The sequence below is a fragment of the Triticum dicoccoides genome, chromosome 2B (genome assembly GCF_002162155.2).
Source record: "Triticum dicoccoides isolate Atlit2015 ecotype Zavitan chromosome 2B, WEW_v2.0, whole genome shotgun sequence".
NCBI classification, from domain to species: domain Eukaryota; kingdom Viridiplantae; phylum Streptophyta; class Magnoliopsida; order Poales; family Poaceae; genus Triticum; species Triticum dicoccoides.
Genome location: NC_041383.1, coordinates 392,218,337 through 392,233,537, shown reverse-complemented (window position 1 = coordinate 392,233,537; position 15,201 = coordinate 392,218,337). Strand labels below are relative to the sequence as shown.

Genomic DNA, 15,201 nt, shown 5'->3' with positions numbered 1-15,201 from the left:
TGGGCTGGTCCGGGTCAAACCTGACGTGTGGGACCCACACGTCAGTGACAGGGGGGTTAACAGGGGTTAATTTAATTTAATTAAAAGGTTAGGGGGGTCGGGCCCACTGGTCAGTGTCAGGATTAATTAACAGAGTTAATTAAATTTAAACTAATCCTAAACTAGAATTAGTCAGGGCCGGGCCCACATGTCATTGACCCAGGGGAGGTCAAACCCCCTGGTCAACCGGGGCTAAAGCGCCGGCGTTTAGCCGCCGGCGACAGCAAACGCGGCGGAGGGGCTCGGGATCGCCGTTCCGGCGACCATTCGGGCGGCGGAGACCACCCACGCGAAGCCCAGACTCGCGCGCGTCTAGGGGTTCATGCGGGAGGCTGCGGGGGCGGCGGAGCTCGCCGGAGCGGAGCTCGGGGCGGCGGCCGGAGCTCGGCTTCGAGCGGAAATGGGCTGCGGGGCACGGGGAGGCCACCTGAGGGGCTCGGCGGCACCCTCGTGGCACCAGGAGCGCGATGGGAGGCTTGGTTTGGGCGGAGGCGGGCCGAGACGGCGGCGGCGACATGGACGGCGGCGAGGGGCTTCGGCCGTGGTGGGGAGCGGCGCTACGGCACGGGAACGGGAGGGAAAAGAGAGGGGAACGGTGGAGGAGCTCACCGCGGATCCAGCGAGCGCGAGGGCGAGGTCGGGGATGCCCGGAAGCTCCCGAATCGACGGCGAGTACCCACGGCGGCCGGAGGCGAGGATGGCGACGGCGATGGCTCCACGGGATGCTCCGTCCTGCTTGGCTCGATGAGGAGGTAGAGGGGGTTGCGGCGGAGCTCGGGGGCTCTACGGAGGGGCGAGGGGACGGCGGGGAGCGCGTCGGTGGCGAGCTGCGGTGGCGGCAGTGCTTCGGGTGAGAGGGAGAGAGAGCAGGGGAAGAGGAGGAGGGCGAGGGAGAGTGAGAGCGGTGCGGGGCAGCTGCGTGGCTTCGTCCGGGGCATCGAGGGCGAGAGAAGGAAGCAGGAGGTGGCCAGCAGGGGGGGAGGTGGCGCGCGCGCGTGCCGGCGAGCGTCGGGCACACGCCCTCGTCCTTCTGTCCGAGGAGGGGGACGACAGAAGGCAGCGGGGGTGGGCTGGGCCGCCAGCTGGAGATGGGCCAGGTAAGTGGCCCAGGTAAGTCTCTCTCCCCTTTTCTGTTTTCTTTTCTAATTTTCTGACATTTCTTTGATTTAATAACTATATTAAATCATTTAATTTTATTATGCCAATTTTTGTAGGGGCTAATGGTATTATTCCAGAGCTCTTGTATAATTGGCATAATTTTTGGACCATATTTCATATATATAGAAATATATTTCCAATGCAAATATTTATCGAATTAATCCAAATGGCCAAAATAATTATCCATGAGCTCCTAAAAATATTGTTTTGATTTTTATCTCTGTCCAATATTTTTAGAGGGCATCATGAGCATTTTCTTGGACCCTTTTGGAGAAATTTTTATTTAGGTCATTTTCAAAAATGATTCTGAGGGTTCCACCAATCCTCATTTCAAATTTAAATGAAATTTAAATATGATGCACAAATAGCTAGCTAGTCTAAGACATACCAGACTAGGGATGTGACAGTCTCGACCACGAGGTGGCCGGTCAGCCGCATTGTACGCTGGTACTGTAGGCTTTAATGCATCCTCCTCGAGTTGAGGTAGCAACATACGCTTTGGGTAAGGTTTGGTTGGGCGCTCGAGTCCGTATTCCTCGACCGCCAGGACCTCAGTCCATCTATTAGTTAGGAGGTCTTGATCAGCTTGAAGCTGATGCTGCATTTTCTTCAGGCTTTTTGCAGTGTCTATAAGCCGGCGCTTGAAGCGCTCCTTCTCGACGGGATCCTCAGGCACAATAAATTCTTCGTCACCAAGGCTCACTTCGTCTTTGGAGAGGGGCATGCAATTGTCATCCTCTGATTCTCCATATGTTGCATGTTCCTTAGGTCTAGCTTGCCCATCCTCCCGCTCGGCCTGCTCGAAGCCTGGCTGGGCGGGATTGTTTTCGTCTTCGGCACCATCCGGATTGCTATTATCTCTTGTGCTGGTATCGCTATTTTTGCTATGGCGGGACTTAGAGCGGCGCCTATGACGTCGGTGCTTAGATTGCTTCTCAAGGGGATTATCCTCTGTTGCCTCATCGCCATCCCCTTCTTTGGGTGTGTCCACCATATATATATATATATATCATATGATGAGGTGGCTGTCCAGCGCCCTGTGGGCGGTGGTTCTTGTTCTTCTCCTGCATCGTCGTCCATACCGTCGATGTCTTCGGAGTCAAAGTCAATCATGTCGGTTAAATCATCGACAGTGGCTATTAAGTGGGTGGTAGGTGGGGAACGAATTTCCTCGTTGTCCGCTTCCCACTTCAGCCGGACATAGTTTGGCCAAGAGTCTCCTGATAGGGAGAGAGATTTTAGTGAATTTAGCACATCGCCCAAGGGTGAGTGGTGAAAGATATCAGCGGAGGTAAACTCCATGATCGGTGCCCAATCAGATTCGATAGGCACGGATGCGTAGGATTCGGAGCCTATGGCCGGAGACGAATCCGAGGGTCCGATGACACAGGCCTCATCGGAGGCGAGGTCTATGTTCGGCTCAATTGCCAATGAGTGTGCGGCCTCTGTGGCGAGGTCCATCTACCCTTCCTCGAATGGCACGATCTGCTCTGGATTAAGGGTCGGGGCAGCCGCAGGTGTGATCTCCCGAGTAGCGTCCGATGGCAGATCTAAGTCATGCTTGTCGTGACTGTTCGGCGCACCCGGCATGGGCTCGAATCCATCAAAGATCAAGTCTCCACGGATGTCGGTGGTGTAGTTCAAGCTTCCAAACCTGGCCTTATGGCCAGGGGCGTAGCTATTGATCTGCTCCAGATGGCCAAGCGAATTGGCCCACAGTACGAAGCCGCCAAATACGAAGGTTTGTCCGGGGAGGAAAATATCACACTGGATCGCATCATTGGAGATGATTGAAGGAGCCATCAAGCCTTATCGTGACGACACAGTGGAACTCTCAATGAAAGCACCAATGTCGGTGTCAAAACCGGCGGATCTCGGGTAGGGGTTCCCGAACTATGCGTCTAAGGCTAATGGTAACAGGAGGCGGGGGACACAATGTTTACCCAGGTTCGGGCCCTCTCAATGGAGGTAATACCCTACTTCCTGCTTGATTGATCTTGATGATATGAGTATTACAAGAGTTGATCTACCACGAGATCGTAGAGGCTAAACCCTAGAAGCTAGCCCATGATTCTGATTGTTGTTGTCCTATGGACTAAACCCTCCGGTTTATATAGACACCGGAGGGGGCTAGGGTTACACAGAGTCGGTTACAGAGAAGGAGATCTACATATCCAAATTGCCAAGCTTGCCTTCCACGCAAAGGAGAGTCCCACCCGACACGGGACGAAGTCTTCAATCTTGTATCTTCATAGTCCAACAGTCCGGCCAAGGTATATAGTCCGGCTGTCCGAGGACCCCCTAATCCAGGACTCCCTCAGCTGGCGCGAAGCAAGCCCCACCTAGACCGAACGAACCAGACCCGCAGGGGGAAGGACGCTGACAAGGAGACCTGCTTAGGCCCGACGCGTGTTACGAAAACCACCCGTCATGGACCCTCATGGAAAACCGGTCACGTGTCGGGTGGCCGCGAGCACGCCAGAGAGCCGACCACGCAAAGTCGAAGTGAAACAGGTGGCGCGGAGGGCCTTCTCGCCCGTGAAGGCTCCTAGGAAGTGGGCACTCCATCATCCTTTATATGAGTAATTTATCATTAGACTTCCGTGATCTGATGGATTTGTAAGGAACAACTGGATGATTTCTTCTTTCACACTATGTTTTCTTGGATGAACTCTCTCTCTCTCTCTCTCTCTCTCTCGGCTTGATATCTTATCATCCCGTCCCACACCTCCATCGTCTCTCTCGAAACAGGTTTCGCCCTACTTTATATATAGAGAAAACACACAATAGAGTACACGTCCGAACGATACATAGTGATGGGGAACCCTCAAACAACGCCAATCCCAAGATCACCGGATCACGCGACGCTCGCAACAACGCAATCGAAATAGAGAACAGGCAAAACTGAGTACAACGCCACACTACACCCTACACCACCTACACTCCACAACAACACCCCAAGAGGGATAATGATGTGAAGCAACGCTGTTACTGAGTCCATGATGCACAAAGGTTTTCACCCGGAAACAAACACATGAGAAGCCAACAACAACATCTTCAAGAAGATAATGGTGCCCGCAGGTGTCACCATCGTTGGTGATCAAATACAGAGCTTTCGCTCGATACCTCACCCGTGCGACCACGAGGTCTTGACGGTAAGACTGACAAGTTCAGATCCCCAGATCCGGATCGGGGCGCCGTCGCTGCAAGAGGAAAAGCACGCCCGAGTTACCTGCCGCCATAGCTGTCGCCGCCCACACAACCAAGAGACATAGAAACCACCACCACCATGTGCCCGCTGGAGAGCCATGGGGACTGCCTTCCAGGGCCGCCGCCCCAGCATCCAAGCCCCCAGACCCCGCCAACCGCTCGCTTCACAAAGCGCAAAGTGCAACAGGAAAAGCCTGACATCAACCACTGACTCAGGGTCAATGCCACCAACGCAGGGGCGCCAACACCCATAATCCCCCAAAATCCCAGTGGACTGGGGGACATTACCCTGTGACTACCGACGGCCGTCGCGGAGACCCAGCACAAGACACCAAAGTCTGCGGTTAGACGCACCGATCCGTCTGCCGGCACCACAGAGTCCCACTCACCACTGCCACAGACCACCACCAACGCCATAACGCGAAGACGCCTCCCCAACCAACCGCAAACACCCACCTTGGCATGACCAAAAGGGACCGACAGCCGAGCATCCCTACTCTAAGATGACACCGCGACATGACCCGCTTGAGGAGCAGCCAACCCCAGGCAGGAGGACCATGTCAAATTCCTACCCTGATGACAAGCCCGTGCCGCCAGCCCACTGCCGGCAACAGCACCCCGAAACGCGGACACGGCCGCAGCGGATGAGGGACACTCATGGCAGCCAGTAACTCCGGTCGCTGAGCAACCAGTCCAATGCCCTGGTCCCCATTGGCTCCTCAAACACACCCCGTCCCCGCCGCCCAACACCAAGATCTCAACCCCCATTCTCTGCCCCGCCTCCAAGCCCGCGGGAAGGGACCGAAGCTCCACATCAGGCCGCCGGTTCTCCATTAGACCCGGCCCGCACTCGCCACCCAAGGTTGCCTGAAGGACCATCAGACCAACCAAGGCCCTCTGCGCCGTTCCCCTTAGGGCTCGACACCCACGAAGCACGCAAGTTGCTGCAGGAGTGGGCCATCCAGAGCGTCATTGCCCACTGCAAGAGGTCTCACCAGCACATCCGTCGTCTGCTATCCTAACCTCCAGCGAGGCCCCGTCTGAGCCCTCGACAAAGATATCGGCCACAACGTCGTCATCTCGAGCTCGACTCTGTCCAATCCAAAGGGAGACTGAAAACATATGGACCCCATCCGCACCTGTCAAAACCTTCAACTCGCGTGGGCCTACAACGCCGCGACTAAGCCACCTTGAGGGCGGCTCCGTCTCGCTCCTGGCTCGGCCTCGATGGCTACCCTTGTTACTCACGTGATTTTACATTCCAGTTAGCTAAGGATTAGCAAAACCAAACTTATATAGACACATTGATAACACATTCTTCACAATACTAAATTGAAGCGCTGCCAACAAAGATAAGGAGATACAAAAATGAAACATTATTACTAAGATTTCTTAATCATTGTGCACACATGAATCCTTGAGGGAAATCGACCTCTTAGTTCATCCATCCTCATGTACAAATCAAAGAAACACACATGCATGCCCTCGATCGGTCTCTACACGGTTCATCCCTGAGGAAATTTCCATTAAATTCGCCGGTCGGTCGTGTATATTTATGCGACGCTGAAGGATCCTGCGGCGTTCTCGACGAACTTCTTGGCGCCCTTGAACCACCTCTTGTCTCCGGCTTGCGCCTTGCAGACGTAGAGCTTGCCGTCGGCGACGGTGGCGGTGATGAGCTGGTGCTTCCCTCCCTCGTCTCCGTCCGCGGTCCTCGTGAGCACCGTTATGCTGTAGTACTGCTTACCGTCCACCACCGGCGCCGAGCTCTCCAGCACGTTCGCCGTCGCCACAGCGTCTGACTCGAACCCACCCTGCATCCCCGCATCGTCAGCACACTTGGGGAATGCATGCAGGTGCGACAAAGAAGAAGAAGAAGAAAAAGAAAGGAAGGAAGGAGTTATTAGACCTCGGAGTCGGTCTTGCCACCGTAGGACTGCTGGCCGAGGAGGAAGCCGACCTGGGAGAGGAACTCCTCAGGGGAACCGTAGTCGGTGATGGTCTTCTTGGTGGTCGGGTTGATTATAACGGAGAGGTTGCTGGTGGCGTCGAAGTTGTCCTCGTAGCGGAGCACCTGCCCAGGGAACTCACGCTCCTTGCTGGGGTTCCACTTGGCCGGGATCATCAGTTTGAACCCCTCCCCGCTGTATGCCACGAAGTCCGTGTTCTTCTTCGCCTTGCCGAACACGTTCGCTGCAACATATTCATTCGCGAAGTCACTCATCCGAAACCAAACCCTACAGTCGCTGTCGCTCACATACACGGCCACTACCTCGTACCTGCTTCTCCGTAGGCGGCAGCGGCGGGGGAGACCTTGACGGCGACGGCGGCGGCACCGGCGAGGAGGGACAGCGCGGCGCGCCGGCTGGTGACGACGGCAGCGTCAGGTGCAGCCTCGTCGTTCTTCTGCGCCTTGCAGACGAACAGCTGGGTGCGCCCGACGGCGGGCGCAGGGCGCGCCGAGGCGGCCAGGCGCGCGGTGGACTGGTGGAGGAAGCAGGAGGTGGACGCCATTGCTCGCTGCTGTTTAGCTTAGCTTAGGTAGGACTGTGCGTGAGTGCGCGTGGGTATGGTGTGTGTCGCGTTAACTAAGGTGATCGGTGGGGTCCGGAGGCGCGAGAGTACTTGTGGTCTGTGTGTGGATGGAGTTGGGATGAGGCGCGATACCATCGGATAAGGCCCCGCGCCGCGCCATTGGGCCACGTCGGATCGCGGTGCACCCGGTCATTCGTCCCCTCGCGGCTTCTGGCGACCGCGACCGCGACCGTAATTTCTCGATCCGCATCGAATGATCCGTGCCTGTCACACACTGGCACCCGGCCCAGTGGTTGTACGAATATGTCAGTGCCTTCAAGAGTTCTTGTGCTGTGTGTAGAGTATAGCACAAAAGAGTTGCGACGTAATCCCAGCAGATCAAATCAAAGATTAGCATTTTGGCTTAAGTAAAATGCATCGGATATCATTAAATTTGCCAGGAAGTACTCACCTTCATCACTGTACTCAAGAATATAATCAGTACAATTACTAAATACAACAAGACATGAATGTACGGTCACAATGCAGGGAATAACGCTCGTACTAGTCATTGTTGACCAATCCACGACTCCACTCGGTGTTAAGTGAAATGACCCACTATGTATGTGTGTGTGTTTTTTTTTGCAAAATGGCTTGGTCACCTCTCTTCAAAAATTCCTATCCCCCAAATCCCTAACTTCTCATCTGACGACCCCAAATCCCTAACTCTCCGTCGATGACATGAGCCTTTCCATCTGTTGTTGGCCTACTCTCCATCGCCAACCGTCGTATTCCTGCTCGCCATCGCCCACCTTCATGGTCGTCGTCGCCATGTCAAGTAGCTTTGTTCGGTCAATTCTCGGCGACCGAGTTGTGGTGATGTGGCTCATTACATGCCCTGATTGCTAGACTTCGGTGAAAGTTCTACATCTCAAGCATCGAGAAACATGACAAATTAGTCTTCAATAGGTGTGTGAATCGCAGTGTAAGCCCCCAGCGATGTTCGTTGTTAATTTTGATGGAATTTGACCCATGCTTTATGGAAAATTTGACACTTTTTTTATCTATTTGGTTTACATGATAGGTGTACTTTATGGCAACGATCGAGAATTGGATTATGTGGGTTATCTTGTTGATCGTCGGATCTTCATTGGTAATGACGTGGTAGATGCAATTAGTGTTGTTGCTGCAACTACTTGTCCCCTTGATTTTTGAAGATTGTTGATAGAAATAGTAAGTGGCTGATTTGTTTGCTAGTGCACGCAGAGAGAAGTAGTCCCTGGAGTACCGAGAAGAATGTTGTATTCTTCCCTGAAGTCTGGAGAACTTCACCGAGGAGCATCTGCGTTACAGATAACAAGGATATACATTTCGAGAAGAAAGAGTATCGAGAAGATTCTGTGACTCCTTAAAATTAGTGTTGACACAAAGCAATTTCCATTCGGTATGTCCGAAGAAGAATGACTGCAGTCGAGAAAATTGAAGACGAAGTAAAGACGTAGAATTTGTTTCGTTGTTCTTTTTTTATCTCATTTAAGTCATAGGACCTCCATACTATTAAGAGGGATATAGGTTATCTAAGCTTAGGTCTACTGTGATGCTTAGCCGGAACCTATGAAAGACTAAGAGAAATCTCTCTGTATTCCGAACGATTACTTGTTAGCCAGAGATGATGTTCTTTTGGACTGCAAGAGATATCCTTCGGACCGAGGAGTTAGCATTACTTGTTCCGCGAGCAATGTTACCATTGTGATCAAATTCCGGACGTTGGAAACATGTTGGTTGTCCATTGGCTAGACCGTGTGTCCTAAATGGTCATTTCCCTTTAGGGAAGGTTGCGGCTATAAATAGACACCCCGCTCCAACGTTTTTCATTGGCTACTCCGCTTGAGATTCTGAGAATACTAGTTGAGCACCCCACTTGAGAGATTTGAGTTTAAGATCCACTGAGAAAAAATCAAGAGCCAAAACTTAGATAGTGGTTGAACATCGCAGTAGATCTGAGTTAGAGTTTGTGTACTTATTACTCTTGAGAGTTGCACACTCTCTAGACAGATAGGTGATGGCTTGAGTGTCCAAGAGTAATTGTCTTCAACAAGCTAAGTCTTCAGAAACCAAGAGTGATTGTGGTTCACAAACAAGTCTGTCAGAGGTTTGGAGGTTGCTGTTAAGAATCTACCCCAAGTGAATTCAAGCAAAGTCTGATCAGCTTTGAGTTAAAGGAGAATAGGACGAAGAGAGATTTGCTCATGTGTTCAATCAAGTCCCTCCAACCAGACGTAGCTCTTTATCAGAAGAGTGAACTGGTCTACCAAATCATTTGTCGCCATCGAGCACCACTGATTCATTGTACTCTACTACAATCCTTCGGTAGTTTATTTGCAGTGCTCTGTGCCTCGATAGATGTCTTTGATCACTTTCATTCCCTTTTGCTCATGATAGTTATCTATCTCTCTGTGCTATAGTTCATTATATCTATTGTATGCTTTAGTATTTTTCTATCTAGTTGAGTGTGTTCATAACCTGTTGTCTTTCATGGTAATCCACGTATGTAGTTCACCTTACTTTCATTCTATGCCACTATTATTATTGCCAAAGCAGTGAGCTGCAATACCCGAACGATTATCTTCACCTTCTTCAAAAGTTTTGGTTAATCTTTCACTCTTCAATTTGGTGTGTACACTTGCCTCTACTATCCTTCGGTGCACTTGATCAAGTATTATATTCGTTGTGCTGATTGGTTTAGATTCAAATTTTTGAGAGAAATTAGGAATCTCCCATTCACCCCCTCTGGTTGATATACTCTCGACCCTAACAAGCACAACAAAGGACATGAGTGAAGAGCTTATCCGAGCAAGGTATGAAAGGGCTGGGATTGCAGGAAATAGTAGAGGCACTAGAGCTGCAAGGGGTGTTTGAGGAAAACCTACAGGTACGATAACCAAGCAGCAAGCAGATGCACTATTAGGTTTAGGTAGAGAAATGTTGGTGGTGCTGAAGGCATTAAGGCAATGATGGCAATTGTCATTCTGCTTTATGTGATGTGTGTTATTTCACTTCTAAAGAAAAAAATGGCAAGTGATGGTTAGTTTGTTGAGGTGTACAAGTGGTGTTTAATTATCTGTTGGTTAGTTGTAAGGCATGTATGGCCTCATGTAAGACATGTTGATGTTGGTACTTCATATTTAACTTGTTGTTATGAACAAGTGATGCTTCTGCTATTATGGGTGATGTTGTGATTGTACAACTTGTTGATTTCATGAGTTGGTGCAAGATGACCATGATATATGCAAAATTTTGGCATGTTGAGAATACATGTAAGATTTTCATACATCATGCTCTACAACTGACACTAGGTTGATGCTCTTTGAGAAACAAGATGATGATGTGACAAAAACATACTCAACCATGCTAAAACAGAGACATGCTCTCTCAAAGAGAAGCTATAAGATTCACAAGCTTCACATGGCATAACTGATTGATTGGATGAGTAACATACTCAACCATGTTGCATGAACAAGGATCCAATCATGATGACATGGACATAAGTAAACTTGGCACATACATGATCAATAATTGACCCTCATATCCTAACATCAATATGAATCAACTATAACACTTCCGTGCTCCATGGATTACTCCTCCTTATCTCATTTGCATAGTTCCAAGGAAACATGTACTGCCCTTCTTCATCAACATTAATTATCTTCATGGCCAACCTCCTAGCCCTCTCAACTTGGTCTTTTATTGGTGTCATATGCCATTACTTTTGAACAACCCTTGAGAAGTTTCTCAAGCTCACTTCTTGGTCAGCTCTAAAGCTCTCTACATACTTTTTGTGTAAGGACATGAGAAGTGAAAGCCTTCATCTTCCACTTCTTGGTGCATGTGTGTAAATGAATATACTTCACCATGAAGCATTTGGTCATGTTGTCATAAGAAACCAACAAATACCAAATATAGTCAGCATTACAGGTGGTTGTCACTCTTTTTCTATCATTGACTAGCAACTTGACATCAAATATATTTTTTGCAACAGTATTCCTTAATTTCTTTGCCCAAAAATTCAACAGTTTCAAAGACATGTCCCAAATGGAATTTTGGACAATGCCGGTCCTCTACTTTGAAATCTTTGAACTTCATGTAAACTTGTTCATCTGAATCTGGTGCCCATAAATCTTCACCTTCAGATTGATATTCTTCCAAATTATACTCATCTTTTCCTTTATCTCCTACTTTCTCATTTCCTTTATGTGCTACTTTCTCTTTTGCATTAACCTCACCTTTTTGCTTCTCTTTGTCCTTTCTCTCTTGAGGTTCATCCTCATCCACATTGTCAGCATATAGATCATCATCACCATCACTTATGTCAAAGTCATTGTCCACTATGACACCAAGATCAAAGTATGAACCTTCAGAATCACTGTCAGCTGCTGCATATTGAACTCCCATGTCATATGAACATTTGTTTGTGTGGTTTTCCTAATGCACACTCCTATTCCACTAATAATATTGTCCTCTTGCTGACCATCACTCTGTTGAATTGGCTCTTGCTGAGTGAGATCTATGACAACATGCTCTGTCTCATTCAGTTCTATGTCACATGGCTCTCGGTTAGCAGCTGGCACTACAAAAAAAAGACACATCCATGCCATTTTGGGCCGAACGAATTTTTTTCATGTCATACTTATGACACTTCTATGACGATAATTGTGACAAAACCCAGTATCATCATAGATGTGGTGGGCTCCTACTTCATGACAAAAAATGGCATTTTCATCCTGGGTGGGCCAGAGACGCAGCTGCATGACATTCTTTGGGCCGTTCATGACGGAAAAAACCGTTGTAGAAGCGAGGGTGAGGAAAATTTCGGGGAGTTCCCGGTTACGATGGGTAGTCGGGGCCGAGCAATGCACATTTCTCTCATACACGTACGCGTGTGTGTGTGAGGCATTGGGCTCTAACTGAACTTGAGCGAGGCGTTAGCCTCTAACTGAACCCGAGCGATTGCACTAGCTACGTTACTGAACCCGAGTGGTTCCTTCGCTACTGCTGCTAATTGAAGCCGATCGAACCCTGCTGCCTCCATCCCTTGATGAACAGTGAGCGTTGTTGGGGGGAGGGGGGGTTGGATGAACAGTTCCCGGTGGGGGTGGATGAACATGACCCCGTGGTGTTGCCTCTGGATGAATAGGACCTCGATCGAGCCGGTTGGGGTCGATGAACAGGACCCCGCAGAGGGATGGATGAACAGGACGACCCCATGGAGCCCTGGTTGAACAGTAGCCGGTGAAGGGTTGGATGAACAGTAGCCCGTGGAGGGGTGGTTGAACAGGACCCCGTGGAGAGGGTTGGTTGAACAGTAGCCAGTGGAGGAGCGCGCGGTGGAGGCTGGATGAACAAGAGCCCGTGGGTGAACAATCGTAGGTGGAGGCTGGAGGAGGTCGACGGTGGATGAATAGTAGCCCGTGGAGGCTGGAGGACGTCGACCGTGGAGATGAACAGTATCCCGTGGAGTCCCGTTTTGCGGTATGCCACACCCCTCCTGATGAACAGGAACCTCGTTTCGACTGTAGCGCTCCAACACAAGTCCGTTTCCTCCGTTTTACGGTACGCCACACCCCTCCCGATCAACAGGACCCCGTTGCGACCATAGGAGGTCCAACAGAACACTGTTTCCTCCGTTTTGAGTTACGCCAGACCCCTCCCGATGAACAGGATCCTGTTTGGACCGTGGTCGGTCGAACACAAGGCCATTTCCTCCGTTCTACGGTACGCCAGGCCTCGTTTTCATCGGTTGTTCCGTCCAAGCCCTCCCGATGAACACGACGACACATTCCGTTCTGACCCAGCCGGTTGGCTCCCCATGAACACGACGACGACGCAGTTTCTCCGTTCCAACCCAGCCATGTACACGAGCCATGGACGTACGTATGCGCGAGTAGGCATTCGAGACCCCGCCCGTATGTACGTACATGGTCGTATTTACTTTCTTGCACCCTGGCCGCTGTACGTACGTGTACATGCTACGTGCGCGCCTCTACTACGACACGTGCACGCCTCTACTACGACAGATGCACGCCTCTACATCAACCAGTATGTATGTACATGTTCGCGACCAGAATGATAACGCTACGTACGCTTCGACCAGGTGGGTCTCGACTGTTAGGCACTTCCTTGCGTGCAAAGATGTAGCTGTTGGGTCCCAACAGTCAGGGGGTGAATCATTTTTTTGCCCGTAATATGGGCGCACTTCCTTGCGTGCGAAGATGTAGCTGGTGGGTCCCACCAGTCAGGGGGCAAGCGTTTTTCTCACGAATACGGTGGCCCGTCCAGTGGGTCCCTGCTGTCAGGTGGAGGAGTAATTATTTTGCACATAATAAGGAGGCACTTCCTTGCGGCCGTCGTGGACCCAGCTATCTGCCTCTCCATGTACATTACTCTTCCGATGGAAGTCGTTCCTTGACCACGTCGAGAATAGTAGGGGCGGTGAGGCCTCCACGGCAGCACAGCTTGCCACGGGAGGCAGGAGCATGCGGCATGACCGGCGCTGCTTTGGGCGGCTAGAGCAAGAAGACCAGAGGTTGAAGAAGCACTACGGCCGTTGGATGGACATCATATGGTCATTGGAGTTAGAATCTTTCATATTGACTAAGTTGACAAAGCCCTCCGTCCCCATCAACTTAGTAGGCCCACAAGTCAGCCTCCCACCAAGGTGGGTCCCAGCTAGCATGGGGAGTATTCATTTTTTTGGTGCGTAATAAGGAGGCACTTCCTTGTGTGTGAAGATATAGCTGGTTGCTACCTTTTGAGCACTGCCTTGGTTTTCCCTTGAAGAGGAAAGGGTGATGCATCAAAGTAGCGTAAGTATTTCCCTCAGCTTTTGAGAACCAAGGTATCAATCCAGTAGGAGGCTCCATAGAAGTCCCTCGTACCTACACAAACAAACAAGAACCTCGCAACCAACGCGATAAAGGGGTTGTCAATCCCTTCACGGTAACTTGCGAAAGTCAGATCTGATAGAGATAATAAGATAAGATAAATATTTTTGGTATTTTTATGATATAGATTGGAAAGTAAAGATTGCAAAATAAAGTAGATCAGAAACTTATATGGTAAAAGATAGACCCAGGGGCCATAGGTTTCACTAGTGGCTTCTCTCAAGATAGCATAATTATTACGATGGGTGAACAAATTACTGTCAATCAATTGATAGAAAAGTGCATAGTTATGAGAATATCTAGGCATGATCATGTATATAGGCATCACGTCCGTAACAAGTAGACCGACTCCTTCTTGCATCTACTACTATTACTCCACTCATCGACCGACCCCTGCCTGCATCTAGAGTATTAAGTTCATAAGAACATAGTAACGCATTAAGCAAGATGCCATGATGTAGAGGGATAAACTCAAAAAATATGATATAAACCCCATCTTTTTATCCTCGATGGCAACAATACAATATGTGCGTTGTTGCCCCCGCTATCACTGGGAAAGGACACCGCAAGATTGAACCCAAAGCTAAACACTTCTCCCATTGCAAGAAATATCAATCTAGTAGGCCAAACCAAACTGACAATTCAAAGAGACTTGCAAAGATAACCAGTCATACATAAAAGAAATCAGAGGAGATTCAAATATTTCTCATAGATAAACTTGATCATAAACCCACAATTCATCGGATCTCGACAAACACACCGCAAAAAGAGTTACATCAAATAGATCTCCAAGAAGATCGAGGAGAAATTTGTATTGAGATTCAAAGAGAGAGAAGAAGCCATCTAGCTAATAACTATGGACCCGAAGGTCTGTGGTAAACTAGTCACAACTCATCGGAGAGGCTATGGTGTTGATGTAGAAGCCCTCCATGGTCGATTCCCCCTCCGACGGAGCGCCGGTGAAGGCTCCAAGATGGGATCTCTCTGATACAGAAGGTTGCGGCGGTGGAAATAGGTTTTCGTGGTGCTCCTAGATGTTTTCGGGGTACGTAGATATATATAGGTGAAGGAGGACGGTCAGGGGAGCCACAAGGGCCTACGAGGGTGGGGGGCGCGCCCACCCCCCTAGGGTGCGCCCTCCTGCCTCGTGGCCGCCTCGGCTGCTTCTTGATGTCCACTCCAAGTCTCCTGAATTACGTTTGTTCCAAAAAGATCGCTCCCGAAGGTTTCATTCCGTTTGGACTCCGTTTGATATTCCTTTTCTTCGAAACACTGAAATAGGCAAAAAAACAGCAATTCGGGTTGGGCATCTGGTTAGTAGATTAGTCCCAAAAATGTT

The 15,201-nt window shown here is 49.8% G+C and overlaps 1 protein-coding gene across 1 annotated transcript; it reads right to left on the bottom strand.

The window, feature by feature from the left end:
• Positions 1–5,762: 5,762 nt before the first annotated feature.
• On the bottom strand, positions 5,763–6,977 carry LOC119363837 (oxygen-evolving enhancer protein 2, chloroplastic-like). Its single transcript, XM_037629201.1, has 3 exons — positions 6,687–6,977; positions 6,317–6,600; positions 5,763–6,221 (listed from the first exon to the last, which is right to left on the bottom strand). Exons 1-3 carry the CDS (start codon positions 6,919–6,921, stop codon positions 5,961–5,963), a joined length of 780 nt encoding a protein of 259 aa, XP_037485098.1. The 5' UTR covers positions 6,922–6,977; the 3' UTR covers positions 5,763–5,960.
• Positions 6,978–15,201: the final 8,224 nt, after the last annotated feature.